General features: G+C 38.2%; 1 protein-coding gene across 11 annotated transcripts; it reads right to left on the bottom strand.

Moving 5' to 3' along the window:
- Nucleotides 1-233: 233 nt before the first annotated feature.
- Nucleotides 234-21,439, bottom strand: LOC110830657 (pyruvate dehydrogenase phosphatase regulatory subunit, mitochondrial). Of its 11 annotated transcripts, XR_002543324.2 has the most exons (18): nucleotides 21,099-21,293; nucleotides 19,402-19,720; nucleotides 17,983-18,195; nucleotides 16,845-17,008; nucleotides 16,190-16,426; nucleotides 15,598-15,708; nucleotides 14,712-14,881; nucleotides 13,391-13,583; nucleotides 11,850-12,008; nucleotides 10,052-10,215; nucleotides 8,965-9,113; nucleotides 8,293-8,500; nucleotides 7,166-7,255; nucleotides 6,771-6,950; nucleotides 5,881-6,081; nucleotides 4,921-5,133; nucleotides 1,733-1,970; nucleotides 234-1,483 (listed from the first exon to the last, which is right to left on the bottom strand). XR_002543324.2 is itself a non-coding variant. In XM_022065814.2 (17 exons), exons 2-17 carry the CDS (start codon nucleotides 19,692-19,694, stop codon nucleotides 1,911-1,913), a joined length of 2,805 nt encoding a protein of 934 aa, XP_021921506.1. In that variant the 5' UTR covers nucleotides 19,695-19,720; nucleotides 21,306-21,439; the 3' UTR covers nucleotides 234-1,910. The 11 variants fall into 11 exon arrangements, 10 of the variants coding, with proteins under 10 accessions (XP_021921506.1, XP_021921502.1, XP_021921503.1 ...); XM_022065814.2 differs by lacking the exon at nucleotides 21,099-21,293 and adding an exon at nucleotides 21,306-21,439 and having other exon boundaries at nucleotides 234-1,970; XM_022065810.2 differs by having other exon boundaries at nucleotides 234-1,970.
- Between the last annotated feature and the right edge of the window lie 15 nt (nucleotides 21,440-21,454).

Genomic DNA, 21,454 nt, shown 5'->3' with positions numbered 1-21,454 from the left:
CGAAGACGTGCTTCTGGAGTGCACCACGGAGACCTCCAAGCGGTACTTCCCCTCTGCAGACTCCCTCCTCTTTTCCAAATCAATAACAAACCTTACTTCTAATCCCTCCTTTCCGACAGTTACTTATAACTGGATAAAACGTAAATTCTACCAGAAGATCGGAAGGAACGGTTGCATAATCGATAAGGAGGTAGAATATTTGCACTTTGACACACAAAACAGAGAACAACAAATAAGAATTATGTCACACATTTTACTGGAGCTACAGAATTTTTCCAAGGCTCTTTATAACATGGAAAATGTATTAGATTTTGAAAACCGCATTCTTAAAAATCTGAACCGAATATGTCGATGGTCGATAGTAATTTCACCTTATAAGGACTCCCTTTCTGACGTCACTAGTGAATTGTTCGGTGGCTTTATCTTAGTGACTCGCTTCGAGAACGAAGATTCTTTCGCTGTCCTCAGAGATCAAAGCTACCAGGTGGATGTGCTCGATCGGTCTGGCCTTCTAAACAGACTCGTCCCCACGCTCGTTGTGGTGACAGGCGACGCAGGGACCAGAGACCTGGTTTATGATGTGCTTCACTATTTCAGCGACAACCAAATTCTTAACGTCACACTTCTTATTCGTGATAACGTGTCTGAAGCTGTAAACTTGTTCACATGGTCGCCATATCAGTCACCTTCGGGCCAGTGCGGACGTCTCAAAGAAGTTGTCCTATTTGATTCCTGGATACCGAGCCCGAACGGAGGAAGGTTCCTTCAAAACTCTAAATTTCATTCAAATACACAAATAAATATTAACGGATGTTACATTGAGATATTCGGGTATGAGCAACCCCCGTTTTTGATTTTCGAAGACAATGAAAAAGGTGAAGACATATCCATGAAAGGATTATTCGTGGAGATGCTACGATACGTAGCAAAACAAATGAATATGTCACTTATATCGGATTCAGATGAGAGTAAAGAATTTTACGTCGAAGCTGATGTGCATGTCAGAAGGGTGTTGCCTTTTTTCCAATACAAGACCGCGACTTTCTACACCCTCACATATGCCTGGTACGTTCCGCTTGCAGAAACCTACCCACGTTGGGCAAGTATGTCCAGGGTCTTTAGTACGACCACTTGGCTCATTGGTTTCCTGTTGATCCTTGTGGCATCTTTTGTGCTCCGGCTTACAGCTGCGATCTCAAGCGTCGAGGAACCTCCGAAGTACCAGAGCGTTGTGCAATGTTTGACTAACGCATGGTCTGCTCTTTTGTGTATTGGTGTTGGCGAGATGCCTCGCAGCCTCTCTCTTCGCTCAGTCTTCTTGTCGTGGATCATTTACTGTTTGTGCGTCAACACGGTGTTCCAGATGTACATCACGAGCTACCTTGTCGATCCTGGTTTCCAGCACCAGGTAGACAGTTTTGAAGAACTTGAGGAATCGCAGTATGAACTCCTTTTTAACACTTATGACACACTGTTGCTGTATCTGGAGAAGAGAAGGATGCCTATTAAGCTTTTAAGGAGATCTACAGATTCGATGTTGTTTCTTATGCAGACGCCTACGGTTGCCATGTTTTATGATGCGGATTTGTTAAACTACGATTACGGTCGTCTGTGCGGTGGGACTGCAACGTACGTGTTTTACAAGTTTCGAGAGGAACAATTACAGATCCACGTCAGTATGGTTTTGAGTAACAACTACATCCTGAATCGAATCAATGAAATCATACATCACCTGGTGCAAGCGGGTATCCCCGACAAGATAATGAGGGATCTCACTGACCCTATGGGACAACGGAAAGTAACCCGGATGGTTGTAGACCTGGCAGAAGAGTACTCGTCTCTGTCTCTTTCACATTTTGTTTCACCATTTGCTCTACTCTTACTGGGGCACGAACTGAGTCTCTCCGTCTTCATGTGCGAGTCTGCGTATCACTGGATCCAGGACAGGAGGGCAAAATAGATCTCTTACCCTGAAAAAAATACAAGATCAAGATGATCATAGACTTGGATCACTTCAGCACCTGCCTGGTTGTAGTTGTGTATGTTCACACGATTTGCGTTGTTATTTGAAGGAAACATTTCATGATCGTCCATTCCTCCACCCAAGAATTACTCCCGAATACAGCTTACAATAAGTCAAATAAAATAGCAGCCTCTACACTGACAACTAACAGCAATAGAAGAGGGTCTACTGAGAAGAAAAATAAATGTTGGACATTCTTTACTGTCTGCGGCATATCAGATTTACACAATGTTTTTGGAGACAACTCTGCTGCTGTATTCAGGTGACGCTGTAATCTCTAAGACTTTTTACTTTTTGTACTTATAATAACAGAAGAGTAGGCTCAAACCTGGGATCTTTTGAATACTACGCTAATACACTAACCGCTGAAACAACAGGTATTAGCCAGCATAACTGAAAATTCTAAAATAAGTTATTCAGCGGTAATCATTCATAATCTTCTCACCAAATTTTAAGTCAAATCTCGGCTGACACCAGGTGCGTAAGCTTGTTGACAAAACGAACACTGAATCAACAAACTTTAAATTACATCACACAAATGACAAAGGGCAGGAAAGATAAGAATGCAAAATACAAACATACTTTTATTTGTGATCTGCATCACAATATTTTACCGCTAAAAATAAATCTTATCTTGCTAAACCACAACACATAAACAACGGCTAGATCCATTACAACTCAAAACATTCTTTATGTCAATATACACAGTAACAGAATTGTAATAAACTTTAGTTCTTTCCGACTGTAATTCATGACTAGATATTATGAAACGACAACATATCAATATATAATTTCACAAAATACCCTTACAAATTTAAAAATGTATCATTCAAAGGCCTCTAAATAATTATGAACGTTTATCAGCACAACAAATATCAAACTGCAACTCACATTCAAACCTCAGTCACATGACTAAATAAGAATAGTTAATTACTTAAGCCAAAATAATTGAAGGAATTCTGTCTGTAACGATACTATAAGCGAAGACATGTGACGACATTTTGCATTTGTAGAGATTTGTTGATAAATGTAAATTATATCCAAATTGGAGTACATGTACCACTTACAATAAAGTTAAATATACATCTTGATATCATTCTATAAACATAGAGCACATCATAAGATGCACCATCAGTCAAAAGTTGCCTTTTAATAAATTACAAACGGGTGTGAGTCCGAAGAACGCTGTCTTCCGGGCTGTTGCGCCGTGTAGTCTGGTAGAAGTTTGCAGACGTTTCAGAGGTCGGCAAACTTCTTCCAGACTACACGGCGATACAACCCAGAAGACAGCCATCTTCGGACTCATCGCCATGAAAACCTCAAATCCTACGTAAGTGTGAGAATTTTTATACAGCGTTGAATAGACATTTTTAATCTTAAATGTCCTCATGGCATTCCCTTCTGCAAACTTCAATGCATTTGTATCTATGTGAGGGGTACAGAATGATATCCATTGATACAAAATGAATTATCAAGCATAAACAACAAATCAGGCATTTCATAACAACTATATCAGATGCCTCAACAAACATAATGCAAAACACGTTAAAGATAGATTTGCTTACCATTAAACAAAATAGTAATTTATGACACATGTACAAAAAACACATTATCACATTATAGCCACGGCCAAAATGATTGGAAAACAGCGTTCTCCACATCCCCAATTCAAATCCTTGACAGATGTGAATAGAAACACCTTTACTGAGCTCCAATTAAGGATTAAACCTAAGACCCTCTACATAAGAACCTAATGTTTTACCTGAAGACCACTAGGTATCCACCACACACATAAATCCATCAACATCCACGGATCTGAGACGTAAAGGAGGTCAGACAGACGGATTCTCTGCGCAGCAACCGGCGGCGCTGTTGAGATTGTGCCTGTGTGATCACATGACCCACGATTCGGGAGTTTTGTATCAGTCGCGGAGATTCAGTATGTTTAGTGGTTGCAATGAGTATTTTATTAGCGCTGCGTTTTGTGTCTTTTGAAAAGACGTTTTCTCAGAAGCAGTGACTGGTGTTTGGACTTTGGTCTTTCTATATGACCCAGAAACAAAATGTCACAGAAAAGTCCGGAGTCTTCGTACGTGAAAAAAATGTGAAAGTCAAAATTCTTTTTCTTCTAGCAACAATGATGAAAAGCCCTTTCAATTTCTTGCAGTTTTTCCATCTCTTCAAGTTTTCCAGCACCTGGATGAACCATCTTGTTCTGGGACATCCCAGGGGTCTATTCCCTATAAACTTAAATTCTAATGTCCTTATTAGTACTCATCATTTTAATATGGCTAAACTATTGTAGTTGTTTCTCTTTTAACAAATGCTAATAAACTGTGGATTCCAATTTCTATGAGTTCTAGTTCTATTAATCTTTCTTGTGAATGTATAAATCATGTTAATCTGATTATTCAGTAAAAAGGGAATCATCCATCAGTGAACAACATTCATCATTTGGAACGTTTATGACAGCACATTAACTGAAAAGTACCGAACTCTTGGCTAGACAAGTAGATTTTGCATCGTAGCAACGCATCTTCCAACACGGGACACACAATACGGCAATTTTTGGTCAAAAAACAAACACCAGTGTTGAGATATCCACCAAATTTTTCTGCTTTGCTTCCCTTTTAATGTTCCCAAAATTAAAATCTCCTTTAACAGGTCTCATTTTGAATCAGAACCACGTAAAAGTGCCTTTAAAAAATGACTTCCCGCAATATTATCTAGAGAGGCACATGGACTAGAATGTGTATATTTGTTAGAAAATGAGTATTTCAATGTCACCATGCACTACTACAAGTTAGTGATGAAATATCTTTTACGCAGTCAATCTGTTTATGTGAACATAAGAGGATATTTCCATATTTCTATGTTCACTTGCTGCGTGTACTGACCACAATGTCGTCGATAATGTCTCTAGTGGCTCTGTAAGCCAGTCTCTCCTTATCGGGATATTGTGTTGGCAAATTTGGAGAATGGAGGTTCACTTTAGCAGGAAATCGCATCCCAGCTACGTCCACCTCGTATGACCCTGTGGTTACAAATTCTGGTGTCACCACTTGGGTTGTTCCTTTATCATCAAAGTTTTGGACAAACCCCAGACAAACCTGTAACAGTATATGATTAATTCTTATCTAAAATGCAGACATTATATAGTTATTACATAAGGGCTTGAAAACAGGCAGTTGTGGTCTATTTGGAGGCATTTCCCATTACAAACTGGGGAAAACCACAAGATTTTTCACTCAGGACAGTCGCTAATCTAGCCCAAATTTGAAATGTATGGAACACCTATCCAAAAAAAGGCATAACCCAGAAGACCACAATTCAGATTTTCTGTGTGGTTCTATAACAACCTCAAATCTTAATAGCTTTCGAAATTACAGAAGGCTAAAGATATCACACGCCAATATAACACTACAGACCTTTCTTCTCATGCATAATACAAAGCACAGACCAAATAATGAATCATAATAATGTATCGAAAGAATTTGGGAACAAATTGATGCCATGAAATTATATGTCCAAAAATGTATCTTAAATAACATAGAATATTTAACAAAGTTTGACGCATAAGAATACATAAGCATACATATTAGATGTAATCTTCTGGGTTGTGTAGCCAGTTGGTCTTGTAGGTGGTTATCAACATTCTGGAGGAATGCATCATCTCCATCTTCATGGTGAACATCAGGCTCACTTTCCCCCTAAAGACAGAGGTGATACATTCCTCCAAAATGCTGGTAACTGCCTACAGGACCACATGACGTCAAAACCTGTAAGACCGCAATCAATATCATAGACCTCAAATCTCGCAAGGATACATGATGAGAGATCAGTGAAGGGCAACAAACCTGTTTCTTGAACGTAAAACCATAGCCTGTCGTAGTGGTGGCACCAACATACTTTCCATTCCTGTAGATTGGTTCACCACCCCATGGCCACAGATCTATCTCATGATCATGATCTTGAAGAATCAACTGCACGTACATTCGTTTCACACCCTCATCACGTTGCTTCATCAAAGCGTTACGTCCAATGAAGTCCATGTTTTTCTACATACACAACAGACAACATGAGTAATGTGGTCATTTTGGGAACATGCTAGAGTACAACCTGCTAAATAAATTATCGCATCACTGAACGCATATACGGAAAAACTTCTTTTTTCCAAAACTTGTATGTTTTTGGTGCATGCCTCCAGTTGAAGTTACATTTGTGAACCAGGGTTCCACTGAACAAGAAAGGTTACATGAGCAACCATCAATGGTTCGATACAATATTTTAGATTAAAAAAATGTTCTGTTAATTAAAGGCTGATCTAGTCTTTCTGTCATCTGTACACCTGGCAAGATGCAACATTCTCCTATTTGCAGCAAAGACTGGTCTAACATGGGTTCTGAACCAATCTGTGGGTCTGGTATTCCCACTTTCAAAGCATTAACTCTGAAGCTAAAGACTGACATCAGCAAGCAGAAAAATCTGGACCTAGCTGACCTTGTAACACACACTCTTTACTACCAGTCTTCTTATTCTTCTTCTTCTATGGCTCTCCAGTCCATATTTGGTCCATGGCCTCCTCAATTCTCCTCTTCCATTCGGTCTTCTGTTAGGTACATCTGTCCGAGACTTTGATTGAGGTTTCGAAACATCTTTACTACCAGTCAACCTTACTAATTCTCTTTATTAACAAATAAAATGTTACTCGAGTCACAACATAATATTTATTGATGAGCAAACGTACATCAAATTTGACTCGCCAGGAGCGTCCACACTCTAGAGGCGTAGTGGTCGTGTCCAAGTCTTGGCCCCAAAAGGCAAAAAACCGTTCCACTCGAAGTGCCCGCATGGCGTAGTAGCCTGCATGTTGAATGCCATATTTCTGTCCTACTTCTATCAGCTGTGTGTATACATGCAAAGCAAACTGAAAAGAAACCACAATGCGTCACCTCATCAGGCAGTATGACTGATGACTCATTAATGCGTTACTTTACATTCTCATAGCAACTTTAGAGATTATAATACCAAGGCCTTTTTATCTTTACTTCTTCTTCTTCACTTTTAGCTTTAAATATCCTGCCACACAAGTTTTTAATAATTTATGCCTTGCATAAATCACTATATGTCATTCGCACATACCTCATTTGGAATATACAGGACATAACCAAGTTCTCCAGTATGAGTGATATTCATTGCTCGAATTCCATTTGCTAAACCAACGTCCAGTTCCTGAAAATTAACAGTTTGCAAATAAGTTTGTTTCTTACTATACTGATTATGACGTTTCACCATTACAGCTGACGTACTTTGTCACATACTGGGGTGTTGCAGGACAGAAGTAATTATTAATTTCCTTACAGCATGGTGGACTATAGGTGCTGAGACAACAAAGAATACTAATATTTATGAGCCCAATGTATCCTAGTAGAATGTGTAAGCTGTATAATGTTAAAGCCTTTGTGTCATGTGGTGGCATGCCGAATTGCACTTACATTAATAAAATGTAATTTAATCAAGCTGAAAATGTCTACAGAGAATATTTAAGTCTGGTATGATGGTAAGGGACAGGTTAACTTGTGTTAACATACAATGGTTCTACCAGCAAAATTAATTAAGCAAGAATATTTAATATAAAATAGCCAACAGGAAATAATCGAAGGCAACTGAACAGGATCCCATAACTGAGAGACGTAAAGCAACATTAGTGTCATAAAAAATTTGTAGATTAAGAATGGAAACGAAATACAATTACTTTGACCATGGTTCAACACAAAATAACATTATTCTCCTTCTGTTTCTGGTTTAACAATGTTTTCTACATTTTCCGGTACCCTTTACAGGTCCCCAACTTTTTTTTTCAGTTGGCTTGATCCATAGACATTCGGTAGGACTCCTTGGACGAGGGATCGGCCTGTCACAAGGCCTCTACCTGTACATAGGACAGCACAACACAGAAGAACATCCATGGCATGAGTGGAATTCGAACCCACGGTCCCCGCGACAAAGTGGCACAAGACCCACGCCTCAGACCGCGCGGCCACTGCGGACCCCGAAAATAGCATTATTAAGAATGAGAAATGGAAGTTCTCTTAAGTTGGTCCATTCTAACCACATAATGGGGCAACCACTGGTAGCAGAAGAGGAGACAGCACAGCTATTTAGTCCAACAGTGGATACAACAATGCTTTCAAACAAAACACCGACAATTAAGCTTAAAAAAATATAAACATTTAGTGAAGTTAAATAAAAATGTATAAATACTGAACCTTAAATGTAAAAAATGGGAAAGACTTTGGACTGAGATCTGTGTCTGTGAGTTCAGACAAGAAGACCCTGGAGAATGGACCCATCACACAGATCGCTGTATACATAGAAGTCACATCTGACAATGAAACTGAGCCATCAGTAGGGAGGTGTCTCTGGATCCACGCCTTGCATCGTGTCTGTTGAATGGTAGGTGCTATCATCATATAACTGCAATAAAACATGCACAAATCACTCAAAGAGAAATGAAGATACAAAAACACCAGAACATCAGGTAATGATCCATAAGCACATACAACGACAAAAATTTTGTTCCTGCTGTCAGCGATGTAGTAGAACAAGGATGGCCAAATAGCAAATCATAGGCCACGCTGAAATCAAGAAGTGTGTTCTTCTAATTTAAATTACGATTAACCTTCCAGTTTGGTAGAAGGAGGGGTACCAATACGAAATGTAACAATTAAATTGAGATCAGGCAGTGTTGTAATCTCTTAATCCCTAGCTAACTTTACAGTTCAACATCACTACTGCCAAAGCAAATTATTGGACACTAAGCAGAAAATAAAATACTGCAATGCAATAGAAACTCTGCAACACATGACAGAGTTACAGAACCCCACATAATAATGTGTTACTTCTAAAATGCTATGGTACAGATCAATGCTCATGCTCACTGATTTTCTGCAATTCTTGCCAGGCTGCAGTCATTTTCATAACCACCATTCCTGTTCTGCATTCCAGTATGAATTATTCCTCCAACAGGTATATTCACATCATTCGAGCATAAGTACTGTAAGCTGTCAACAACCTCTGTTCCTTTGGACTGAAACAAAAATACAAATGCACTCCTGAGGAGACACATTTCATGTGACTATAAAAAAGTTTATCACAGTAAATGAATAAATAAATGAATACATAAAAATGCACCAGCCATCAGCCCGTAAAACCAAAATAAGGTTAGTATTTATATCATTCCAAAATGCTCTCACAATGGCAGAACAAAGTTCTTCATCCGAAGAACTGTGGTAATTCTTCAACATTGAGAGTAACAGAAATCACAGTGCCAGAGAAGAACAATAAGAAATGTTGAAAAACTGTTCGCTGATATCCACTGCAGTCTTTTGCAGTTTGAGAAGTGTGTAGCCTTGCATTATCACAGTTAAACTCCTTGACACTCTGTACTGCACATCATTTGCCACGGACAGTTCTCCCTGAACCATTTGTTCTTTTTAAAAATTACTTTTCTTTTCTAACACTCCAATTCACATTCCTTTATCATTTCTTTGAAGGCAGCATCAGATTTAACCTCTCTTAAGACTAATGAATTATATGTTTGCTCAAGATATTCTTCTTCTGGGTTTTAGCACCGTGTACACTTGTCGGTAGACACCAATGTTTCAGAGAAACATAAAATCTCCATCTTCAGTGATGAAATGGTGATGCCGAGAAGTGGGGGGATTTTTATAGGGTCGGAGGAAGGGAAAGCCAAAGGAATGAGCCAAACAGGGACAAGGAATAAGATGGATAAAGTGTGGGGCCAATAGGGAGTCTCCAAGCAGACATCAGAGAGGGAAAGGCTAGATGGAGAGTAGGTAGAGAAGAAGTCAATGAGAAACCCAGAAGATCATCATCCTCAAATCTCACATAAACATTTTCTCAGTTTGAAAATCTTCCATTTCCAAAATCAGAGCATAAAAACACTCACAATACATCCATAATGAAACATGTAATTTGGGTTGCACTATGTAGGATCATACATACCCAGAAATCAATTTTGGTGAAAGATGAATAGTCACTGAGGCCAACTTGTTCCCGACATGCTGAATATTCATTACGGACAAATTCAAACCATGGAGGTTTGCCATACGTATTTGTATATGCTATTCTGTATGGATGAAGCCCATTCTTTGTATCAGAATCATTCCCTGCCCAAACAAATAACAAAAACAGACAATAAATATAATAATCTGACACTAGCTAATTTCTGAATATAACTTACAAATAAGTTAATAAATGTGCATGGTGTAACAATTCTGGCATGTATTCCAAAATCTGATCCTTGGCTTCCGTGAATGACAAGAGTTGTAGTCAACGACCTTCAACCCCACACAGTTGTACCTACATTCCCACCAGCAGCTCCAAAGTCTCATTTTCCATAATGAAAGCAGAGGATTTTAAAAAAAGGACTTTCCTTTACAATTCAATAGTAATTACAGGATTTGCATGGTGGTTGTATTTGAATCACCAGGTGCAAAGATAGATTTAATTATTTTTATTTATTGCAACAAACTCTGATCAACTTTTTCTAATAATTCAGAGAAAAATCAAGAAAACTGAAATTCGTTAAGCTACAATGAATTGCTAGGATATTAGTGGTAAAATGACATGTTCTTACTTGAAAATATATTTACCTATATAACGATAAAAACTGAAAAAGGTATTTATTCCCTTATGTAATGCAGACATTAAAACTGTCTGATCTACATTAAAATCTCAACATCTGTTCATAAACTTCTACAGTATCACATTTCATCAAAATTGGTTTATCGGTACTTGACAGAAACAGACAGATAGAAGGGGTGATTTTCACAGGTCCTGCACAAGGTAGCAAACACACCTAAGAAGTCATGTTAATTTGCATAAAAGTCAGTAATAAACCCTAGCATACAAAGAAACATCTAATTAAACCTTTTTAACACAAAATAATTAATTTCACGTTCAGATGTCCTGTCTAAGTTACGTGCAAAGATTTTATGCATGTTCCTTCACAAATCGCAGACCCAGTCAAAACAAGCAGGTCCTACAAAATTACATACAAAAGCCAACAGATTTAATATTCTGTTGTGTACGCATGTATACATGCATTTCAGAGACCAACAAGCAGTTTCAGTCTTGGCTCTACCTAATTTCTTTAAGGGGGTGCCCTTAAAAAAATTAGTACAGTAAAGCAGGACATTTAGTTTTCTCCTACTGCATGTCTTTTAACTAAAGAAGGCGGGTAAATGATAAATTACAGCACTATGATTTCTCAGCATGAGAAATGAGTCAGTGGTGAATGCTCCAGTCAGATCAGTAATGCCCCTGGATTTCCTCGATAAAAGTAAATCCTGGCGATTCCTTTCCATTTTGTGTTAGCTCACACTTACTGCAGAAATATAATAAATTCAATATTAAGTTTCAGCTTCTATCTTAAACAAACATTGTTTTATGGTGGGATGTTCATTATCCCAACTAGTCGCAATACTGGCAACCAACTATTTTCCAAAATTGTCTATGTTAAGGACAATGTTCTTTCCTATGAAAAGACTCCTCACATTACTTACCATTAACCTTTATAAAACAGGAATAGGGGATTTAACCCCCATACTACAGGGCCACTGGACATGCTTTATTGAACATAGCCAGCTGAACTGCATGTAAGCCATGACACATGGTTGATAGAGGTTAACAGACAAATTCCTCCATAAATGTGCATATATTTTGATTAATTAATGTGTTTATTGCAATTTGGTGCCTGTCATTACATGATTTCTTATCAAGAAGTAGAAACATAGCCTACCTGATGCATAATCTGGGTCAAACCATGTTGGCCTCTCATAGCCCATAACTTGTCCAAACACTGCACCTGCCTCCCTCAGTTTTGGATATATAGGTGACATCCGTAAATTCCTTCCAGTTTGGAATTCATGGAAAGGATATATGATGGCATAATGCAGACCTGACATACACAGGATCACTCAACAAATTAAAGATAAACTGACAATTAATGTCAACTGAAATGTACCACTTACTGTGCCTATTATCCGAAAGCTGCATGTAAAGATGATGATGACATTAATGTATCTATTGTCTCCATGTGTAGAAAAAGAAGTAACTGGACTCACATCATTCACAAATTCTTAAATCTGAGATCTTTGATAATAATGTTTTCTTAAGAATAATATAGTATGGAGTATTACTGTGTTAATTCATTCTGGATAACTAATTTTTGCATAAATAAAAAGGCACAGTGCTGTTCTCAGAGCCAATCACAGCTGTGCCACCCTAATTAGACTTCAGAGTTTAAAAATTCACTCTAAATTGTACTCTTCAGCTACCTATGTTTATATAGCATGCACAAAATCTATCTTTATACTCAATAAAACAAGATTCATCAGTCCACTGCTCATAAAATATTCTGTTTTCAGTTTCTGATGTCCATTTCCCCATGTTACTTAGAGAAACTGAACAACTTTACATATAACATGCACATGTAATAGGCAGAGTATATCAAAGTTTTATGAATGATCAGTATCATAAAAACATTCCAACTATTGTCTGTGAGGCACGAGAGTAGACCTGACATCTTTGAGGGAGGTGGGGTAGAATTCTGTGCTACTAGCGGACCGAAATACACCCGCAGCTTATACAAGCCGTACAGCGTGAGCTAATGTACTGACTGACTGATAGAACGATGTTCTTAGGTAAGGAATACATCACCAGCGCATGCGCAGAGCCCACTTTTCCCTTGCCACACAAGCAACAGCCGACAAGGCCACGTCTACTCTCGTGGCTCAATTTTTGAAAAGGGTTAATTTTATCTGATAGTCAAAAAGCTTCAGAAAGCCAATTAATTAAGTATAAATACAGGTATTATAGTATATAAACAATATTTCTTTTAAAACTCACTATTAAATGCCTTATTTATATATGGAAAAAGCTTCTCTATGTTATTATGCTTATTCACTTTTAAACAACTAAGAACCATCACACTCACCAAGATTACCATTGAAACATATCTACTCAGAAATATAACCTCCGATTGCAACAAAGAATCAATAGAAAAATGTTTTCAGTTTGTTTTTTTCTGTTTTATGTGGCATGTTTCATGAATGCTACTACAGTGTAAACCAAAATTTAAGACGTACATGTATCACCATTTAAAGTATGATTACAAATTTTGACATATTTACTACTCAGCCCTTTCCCAACAATTTGAAATATTTCCTATAATGTGCTAAAATCATCTATACTTTTAGCATCATTTCTAATGGGCCAAAACCCCTGAGAAACATATCATCTAGCATCATTCTTAAAGTTATAAATAAAATCTGCTTTTACCAGGTACTTCTCTGACACGATCTCGGAGAAACTTGCGATTATTATGAAGACCAAGAAACCGACTAATATCAAGTTCATACATATCATATGATGAAGATCCATTGACAATTAACTCAGCTGTGGCCCTTCCTACACCACCAGCAGCTGATATGCCAATGGTCTTCATGCCTGCAGCCACGTAATAGTTTTGAATCTGGAACAAAAAGCAAAACAAAAGGATTCCAATTCTGCTCAAGCAAACAGTTCAATTTTACTTCTGAAGTTAAAATAATAAAATTGATATTAATAAAATTATTTTAAAGTGCACTATGTACATATATTCAAATTCTATATTCCTTGCTGAATAAACTGTTAACTTTCTTTGATTTTACAGTAATTTTTATAAAGTACTGCATTTGTGGAGTAAAACTCTTTAAACGTTCCCTATCTGCAGAGTAAGGTACCTATTACATGTCCTACATCATCAACTGCTACTATAAAGTTCTTGCACTTATCAATTTGACATCCAGGGTGAATAATTTTCAGCAATCAGTCTTCAGTGAAAAGGGCATTCTCAACGCTTTCACTCTTAGGGGGAAATAAATATGTCATCTGGCTATTTTTTGGCCATTAATAACCACAGAGTCAGCATTCTGACATTCCCTTATGTATGTATATCTTATTTCAGATCCAAGCTATAAAGAATACATGATAAATATTTAGGAAGTGATGTTTCCCATACCATACAAATTGGTGATGACAAATACTCAACATGCGATGCATTCTTGTGGCACAAATTATCCCTAAAAGTTTCTAACATGGACAGAGACGTGCATTTTATACAGCAATTTCTTTACCCGGACAATTGGGCATGCATCCAGGGTCCGAAAGGGTTTTTATGTGCGTGTGTGGATGGGGGTGGAGGCATTTTTGGGTGTGTGTGAGGGTGTTAGTGGGTGTGTGTGTACACAGGCACGCAAATATATATATATATATATTCCTATTTCACATGTATATATCCGAAAGAAAAACTCACACACATGCATGAAGTTATTAAGCAGAAATAAATGGCTCTATGGATTTTAATTCAACTTTACAAGTTGTGAAGAACATCCCTAAGCACATACACAAAAATATATTAAGTTCAACTGATTAGTTACCCACAAAAATATTTTCCACTTTGAATATTAAAAGTAGGTATTATATTTATAATTCAAAAATACTTTTATCAGAACTGATATTGAATAAGATACCCATTTTCTCTAAATACGGTTCAAACCTGTCTTTTCCATTGGTTAGTGGTTCAGTGGATGCAAAAAGTATTACATCAGGTAAAACTCACCTCTGGTGCCTCACCAACTATCCACTTGCAGTCAGGTGAGAACGCTTCTGGTCCATTGCACAGCCGCTCAAGTACTGCATCACCAAGACTTGGAACTCGATGCAGCATCTGTTCAAGCAAGATGTGGAAGTGGTCCCAGTCTTCAGGGAGAATACGTTCTGCTGATGACTCTGCATGGAGTGCAAATGAATCATAAAAAATCTCTATAACAGCCAATTCCTGTTCACTGCTCAGCATATCTATCAAGTATTCTAAATCAACATTCATAGCTTTCACAAGGCTTTAAAACATCTTGACAAATTACTAGTAATATCTATGTGTTTTACAAATTAGACTAATGAGAAGATAAAATGTCTTCTGGGACAACCCGAATGACAGTCAGCTTCATACTTGCCACCATAAGAATCTGAAATGTTACGCAGAAAAATGTGTTTTTAACAGCACAATGCCTATAAGCTAAAGAAAACTTCTGCAATACAATCAATGTAAAATGGAGTACACATTCAAACGCAAATGTGCAGTCCAGCCCACTGCAATTGCCCATCATTCCTCATACCACTTTTGCCAACAATGCCATCAGCATAGCTGGGCTAACTAAGTCAATATATTACCTGACTATGGACCAGAACGACTGAAGCTCGATGCCTGACAGGGGTAAAGGATTTTTATTCTAGCCTCTGTGTCCAGACTGAAAATTGTCCCTCCTAACCTCCTATCCTATTGGTGGGCACAAGGCTGAACACTCACTCCCATACAGCGTGGAGGTTAAGAATGAGTAGGAGCTATATCTCCCCTCCCCACAAGAGCTTTGTTATGTGTCAACAGTACAGTAGTGCAGTATGACCACACCAGCTGACTAAACTTTAAACCTTTGAAGTAGCCCTACCTGGTATGGTACCATCTTCAAATGCAGGTTTGGCTACAGGCTCAAAGCCTCCGGCAAGAAGACAGCCTTCATTCTCTCTAAAATAGATATATCCATCCAGGTCTCTTACAACTGCAAGAAAATCAAGACATTATACACAAGAACATACAAAACACATCTGTGAAACAACACCCACGTAACTGTGTGAAACGAAACTCCTGTCAGTGTCAGTCGAAATGAAACAAGGCACTTACTGAATTTGCCCAAATAAAGGACAGTCCCCCATTCTGATACTTAAAACGACAAAGAAAGAACTTTTTACATTTTAATATGAAGTCAGATATTTCATGCAGCAGTTCCTGCTGTGCAATAAGGGTACTATCCAGCAAAGTATTCACTTCCTGCTACCTTCTGCTTAGGAATGAATGCTCTGCACATATAATGAATTGAAAATCTGATTCTTTTTCAACACAACCAGATTCTTCAGTTATCAATGTTTTCTCTTCCATCCATTACCCTTATATAAATGAAGACTGTACATAAGTCAGCTTAAATTCATGCAAAATTGATGTAAATACTTCAACATACAAGTCAAAAGTCAGCACCTCCTTACCTGGTGTCATGGGATCAAGTCCTGGAATTGGTTTCGTGTGCAGGTAGTAATGCTCACAGGCATGAAGTGGGACTTTAACATAAGGCTCACTCATTTTCCCAATCTTGCGAGCCCAGAAACCTCCACAGTTAACAAAATATTGGCATTCCACTGTCCCTCTGTTTGTGCCTACAGCAACAACCTTACCATTGTGATTCAGGATCTGCTGCACAGCACAGTTCTCTATAACTTGCATGCCTGCGAACCCACAGAAACACAGAAATCAAAATGAGGAACACATCAGTGCACAACAGGCAGATTGGATAAGATCTATACCAGAGAAAGCTGGCAACTATTTACATATTTAAAACCCATAACCTCAAATGTATGCACTATCCAGTGGCACAGTGTTCATGTTAACTGTGATAGCCATGTTAAGCTTGAAAGTTGTTGCAATTTTTAATTTGTAGAAAATAAGTAAATGCAATGACATTGTGCCAGAAAAGCAGAATGTCCATAAAATCATCAATATAGGTAATATTAATTTTTAAAAAGAAAGTATTTTCAAATCCTCAGTACAACCAAAACTTCCTCTAGCAAAATCCAGATTTTCTCAAGTCTTTTTAGTGTAATAGCAAATTATTTGGTGAAACAATGATTTTTGCAATTTTCTTACCTCCCTTTCTAGCAGCAGCAATAAGTGAAAGACAGATTTGGTACGGATCTCCGACGCCATCACCAGGTATCCACAGTCCACCCTGAATATCATCTATAGCTATCAAAGGGCACAGCTTCTGTGCTTCTCCAGGTGTAACCAAATCACAATCAATGTTCCATGACCTGTGTCAAGACACAAATATCATTTAAAGTAAGAGTTGGGGGGGGGGCTAGAAGTATGGTGCTGGCAAACCATGTCAGGTACTTCAGGCTCAAGACATAGGCTAATACAATATGGATTTTCCTTTTTCAAACTGTGGCATTATGCCTATGAGGTAGCTGATCCCCACTTCTGGCTTCAATGCTGCAATTTGCCTATAATACCTTTGTGTCTGTGGTAACAGGAGCTTTAATTCTAACCAGATGATAATTTAGAATGACATGTGGATAGCCAGAGAATAAGCCCGACTGCAGATATGCCACTGGTAGAAGCCATCACCACGAACCGATTACAGAAAAGTATAAAAAAAGTAAAGCTGTGCCACTATGCAACATGGTGGTGCCTGAGGGTAGATCTAGATACCAGCCTACCGAAGCTGCATGTCAATATCATTATACCACTGCTCCATATTCATTCATTTATCACCTTGGGAATGGACAATAAGCCTGTTATTGTCCACAGTCCTATTAAGACATATGGTCACCCCACTGCAACATTAACAATATATAGCATTATAATGGAAATGTGATGACAGGGTACATAGTGGCTAGACCTGTTTTAAAGGACTATTCTGCAAAATAAAACCATCAAAAACCCTTGTAAACTGGATGGAATTCAAACGTGTGTCACAAGTGAAGATCACGAGCAATAATCACTGCACAACAGTGATAACCACAGCATTAAACTGCCTACTCACATCCACATTTCCTACAAGTCAGGAGGCTTACCTTCATGATGGTATTACACTTAATGACTTAAGATTGCTGTCTTCTGGGTTGTTGTGCCATGCAGGGCGATCTCCCTGATGATGGAGCAGCAAGGACCTCTGAAACGTCGGTAAACTTCTTCCAGGCTACATGGCGCATCAACCCAGAAGACGGCAATCTTCAGACTCACTGCCGTGAAAACCTCAAATCCTACTTAATGACTTACTTACACTGCCAGGGCCTTCATTCTCCTGAACACAGTCATTCTGTCTCTTGTCCTAGCAATACACAAACTGCCACACTGCTTCCAGCCAGTCTTCAGTCCTCTTGCATCCATGTCCTTATATAACTGAACACTGGATTTTGCTAAATTTACTTGTGGCAGAGATGGCTTGAACACGCCAACCAACCCTGACAGATGCCATGTTGTTCCACCACCACACCTGCATAACAAGCATTCTAGTATCACTAAAACACATTTTTTCTACAACAAAAAATCTAACTTACTGAAACTTGCTGTACATCACAGTAAATTCTGGTGGCTACTGGTAACATATGGCTACTTTCACACCAATAAGACTGAAACTGAAATGGGTGGTATGTCACATACCCAAATAAATAAACGTCACGAGGCGTCCTCTATTGAAGTCAGACCAGCATTCCAAAAACTGCATTCCAATCCAATGCTGCAGCAAGTCCAGAAAATCAATTGGTCCTGGTGGGACAAAGTAAACTTGCCCCTATTCTTAACTAAGCATTGTGGCAAAGAGAAAACTTCTGCCACTGTCAGGAATCAAACCCCAATCATCAAACCTGTAGCCTGTTCACTATAGTGACAGAGTTATTCTGGCTCTCACCTTAATAACAGTTTGTAATTTATATTTTCCTTCAGCCAGCAAGCCAGACAAAAAGCCTTTTCAGTTGACCATTAATACTTATTAAGAACAATTTTTCCTCCATATCTGGAGGATTACTACTCCACACACAATATGGTGGGCCACAGTGCCACCTAACAAGGACCCTAAGAACTACAAGGTATCAATAATGCCCATTAAATGTTAATCTTATACAAAAAACTTGCATAATTTCCTCCTCTTATGCCACTATTTTGAAAAAAGAGAATAAAAAATACAAAGTGCATATAACACCGTGACTAACAAGAACATTTTCATTTGCTGCTTCAAATGATCTTCAGGAAGTATTATTTATGCCACTAAATGAATTCTGAATGTACAAAACTTACACCTCACACATGGGAAAACATTATCCAGCACAACAGCTGAAGGTTAAATTATAAATCCACCATTCTACACAATCAATTTTTAATACTTCTTGTTGATGTGATATCACTGCAAGCATTATACTTATGACAGCCATATATACACTCTGAGGCCCTTTTTAATACACATGATGTTTTGCATGCCGGCTACACATACATTGCCAGGTAAATGGTTATCACTATACTGACAGATATTTCAAACTGCTTCACTTTTCATTTGGACACATAACTTTATAACCATTAGACTATCCCAATTGTAAAAACCATAGAACTATCACATATTCATGCATAAAGAATAATACATAAAAATGTTGTAAATAATAAACCTTACATGTATTTAAGACATTTCTGATGAGGTGAAATGCCTTACCTTCCTTGGTCAATAAGAACAGTCTGTGGTCCCCACCCCAATTCGGCCAGATGATATGCCACTGCTGCACCCATCACTCCACCCCCACAAACCACCACTTTAGCTTCCTTTGGCAATGGCACAGCTGATTCATCACCAACACCGTTGTCCAGTATTTTATGAGGAAATAATGCAGTTGACTGCAGTCTTGGGCCAGAAGTTAAATTGTGTCTTGAATTTAACACAGGATTACATTGTCGGCAGGTAACAGTGTTGATAAGGCTGTGAATTATCTGTCGCTGATGAAGCATCATTAATACGTTCCCAGCTGAAGCTGTAACTACACAAAATTCCTACCTGAATTATTACAGTTAATACATGAAAGAGTAAAACTTTACAATACAGTAACCAGGTATTTATGTGTCACCTGTACAACATTTTGTCATATTTACACCATTTGCCAAGAAGACATTTGTAGCAGTACTAGCAAACTGAAACCACAGACACTATTTCTTGAATACTATTTATTTGCATTAATTCAATAAATACAAATCTGGAGACAGGTTATATTAGTTTAATTTTATTGAGTTTGTTTTGTCATATATATATATTGTCTAATAGAAGACTGCTTCATAAAGTTACAACAGTAGATTCACTGCCATTAACTGATGTAAATCTGAGATTACACTGACCCTGGACAACTACACACTTTTGTCATCAGCACATATTACTGTAATCATTTTTCAGAATGCTTTCCAGAGCAGCTGTCATTTCAGTTTTCACCTCATCTGAACTACAGAAGTGCTGCCCCTTCAGCCAAGATTTCATGACCCTGAAGAGGAAAACGTTTGGTTGCCAAAGATCCAGCACTGTCACCTTGGTATCTATCAGTGCTGCAATTCAACTACTGTAATAGAAACAGTAACTTCGCTTCACTTGATATTAAAAACTATGTATACTGCTGTTCTAACTGTTATTTTAATCATTGGAAGCTGAAGTTCATCTAAGAAGATTCCTGTCTTCTGGGTTGTTGCGCTGTGTAGTCTGGTTGATGTTAGCCAACGTTTCAGAGGTCATACTGCCTCCGTCATCAGGGTGCCGTCATCGCCCTGATGACAGAGGCAGTATGACCTCTGAAACGTTGGCTAACATCAACCAGACTACACAGCGCAACAACCCAGAAGACAGGAATCTTCATACTCACCGCTGTGAAAACCTCAAATCTTACGAAGTTCATATAAATCCATAAATATGGTCTGTGGGCAAAACGCAAATTCACTGACATATAAAGGTTTTACATAGAGTTACAACTACTAAGGAATACAAGGGAGAATATTACGGTAAAACATGAAGACAGTGTTAAGATATGACCTGAATTCAAATGGCTCAAAATAGGGTCTTCTGTGTTATAGCGTCGTGTAGTGTGGTATAAGTATTGCGACGTTTGAGAAGTACTTGCTGCCTCCATGATCAGGGCGCCGTACCAGAATACACGGCGCTACAACCCAGAAAAAAGTCATCTTCATACTCGGAGCAGTAATAACCTGAAATTTCTAACACAAGTCACCCTAAAAACATTAATGAATCATCTCAAACTCAAAGAAGGTTATATCAAAATGTAAACGTAGTAAGTAGAACGTTTTTCAAGTGGCATCTCTCTTTTATTCCTGTTCATCGTCTACTTTGAAACAAAACCTTAAGAAAAAAATAATACGCACCTAACCTAAAACCACTTGCAGCAGCAATTTTTAAACAACCAAAGCTATTGTACACATTGCGATTACCACCCACAAATTACAGAACCACCTTCGGAGCACTTGTTCTATTTGATTAAACTGGACCACAGACTATAATTATCAGCATCCATAGATTACAAAAAACAAACATGTACATTAACGCTAATTAACACGAAAAGGCATACGCACGCTATCTACATATCATTGTAGACCGATCCTTTGGCCGATAGCGGCAGCTATGTCGGTAATAAGATAACTATTAAACCACCCCTAGGGCCAGTTCTCTCTTCTAGCTAATGGGTATCAGGGCTCTTTCCCTGGCTGTGAGAGAGACTGGG

Source organism: Zootermopsis nevadensis, unplaced genomic scaffold (genome assembly GCF_977971745.1).
Source record: "Zootermopsis nevadensis isolate Lab colony 2312 unplaced genomic scaffold, Znev_1.0 Znev_ptg000007l, whole genome shotgun sequence".
Classification (NCBI taxonomy): Eukaryota; Metazoa; Arthropoda; class Insecta; order Blattodea; family Termopsidae; genus Zootermopsis; species Zootermopsis nevadensis.
This window is presented reverse-complemented; position numbering and strand designations above follow the sequence as displayed.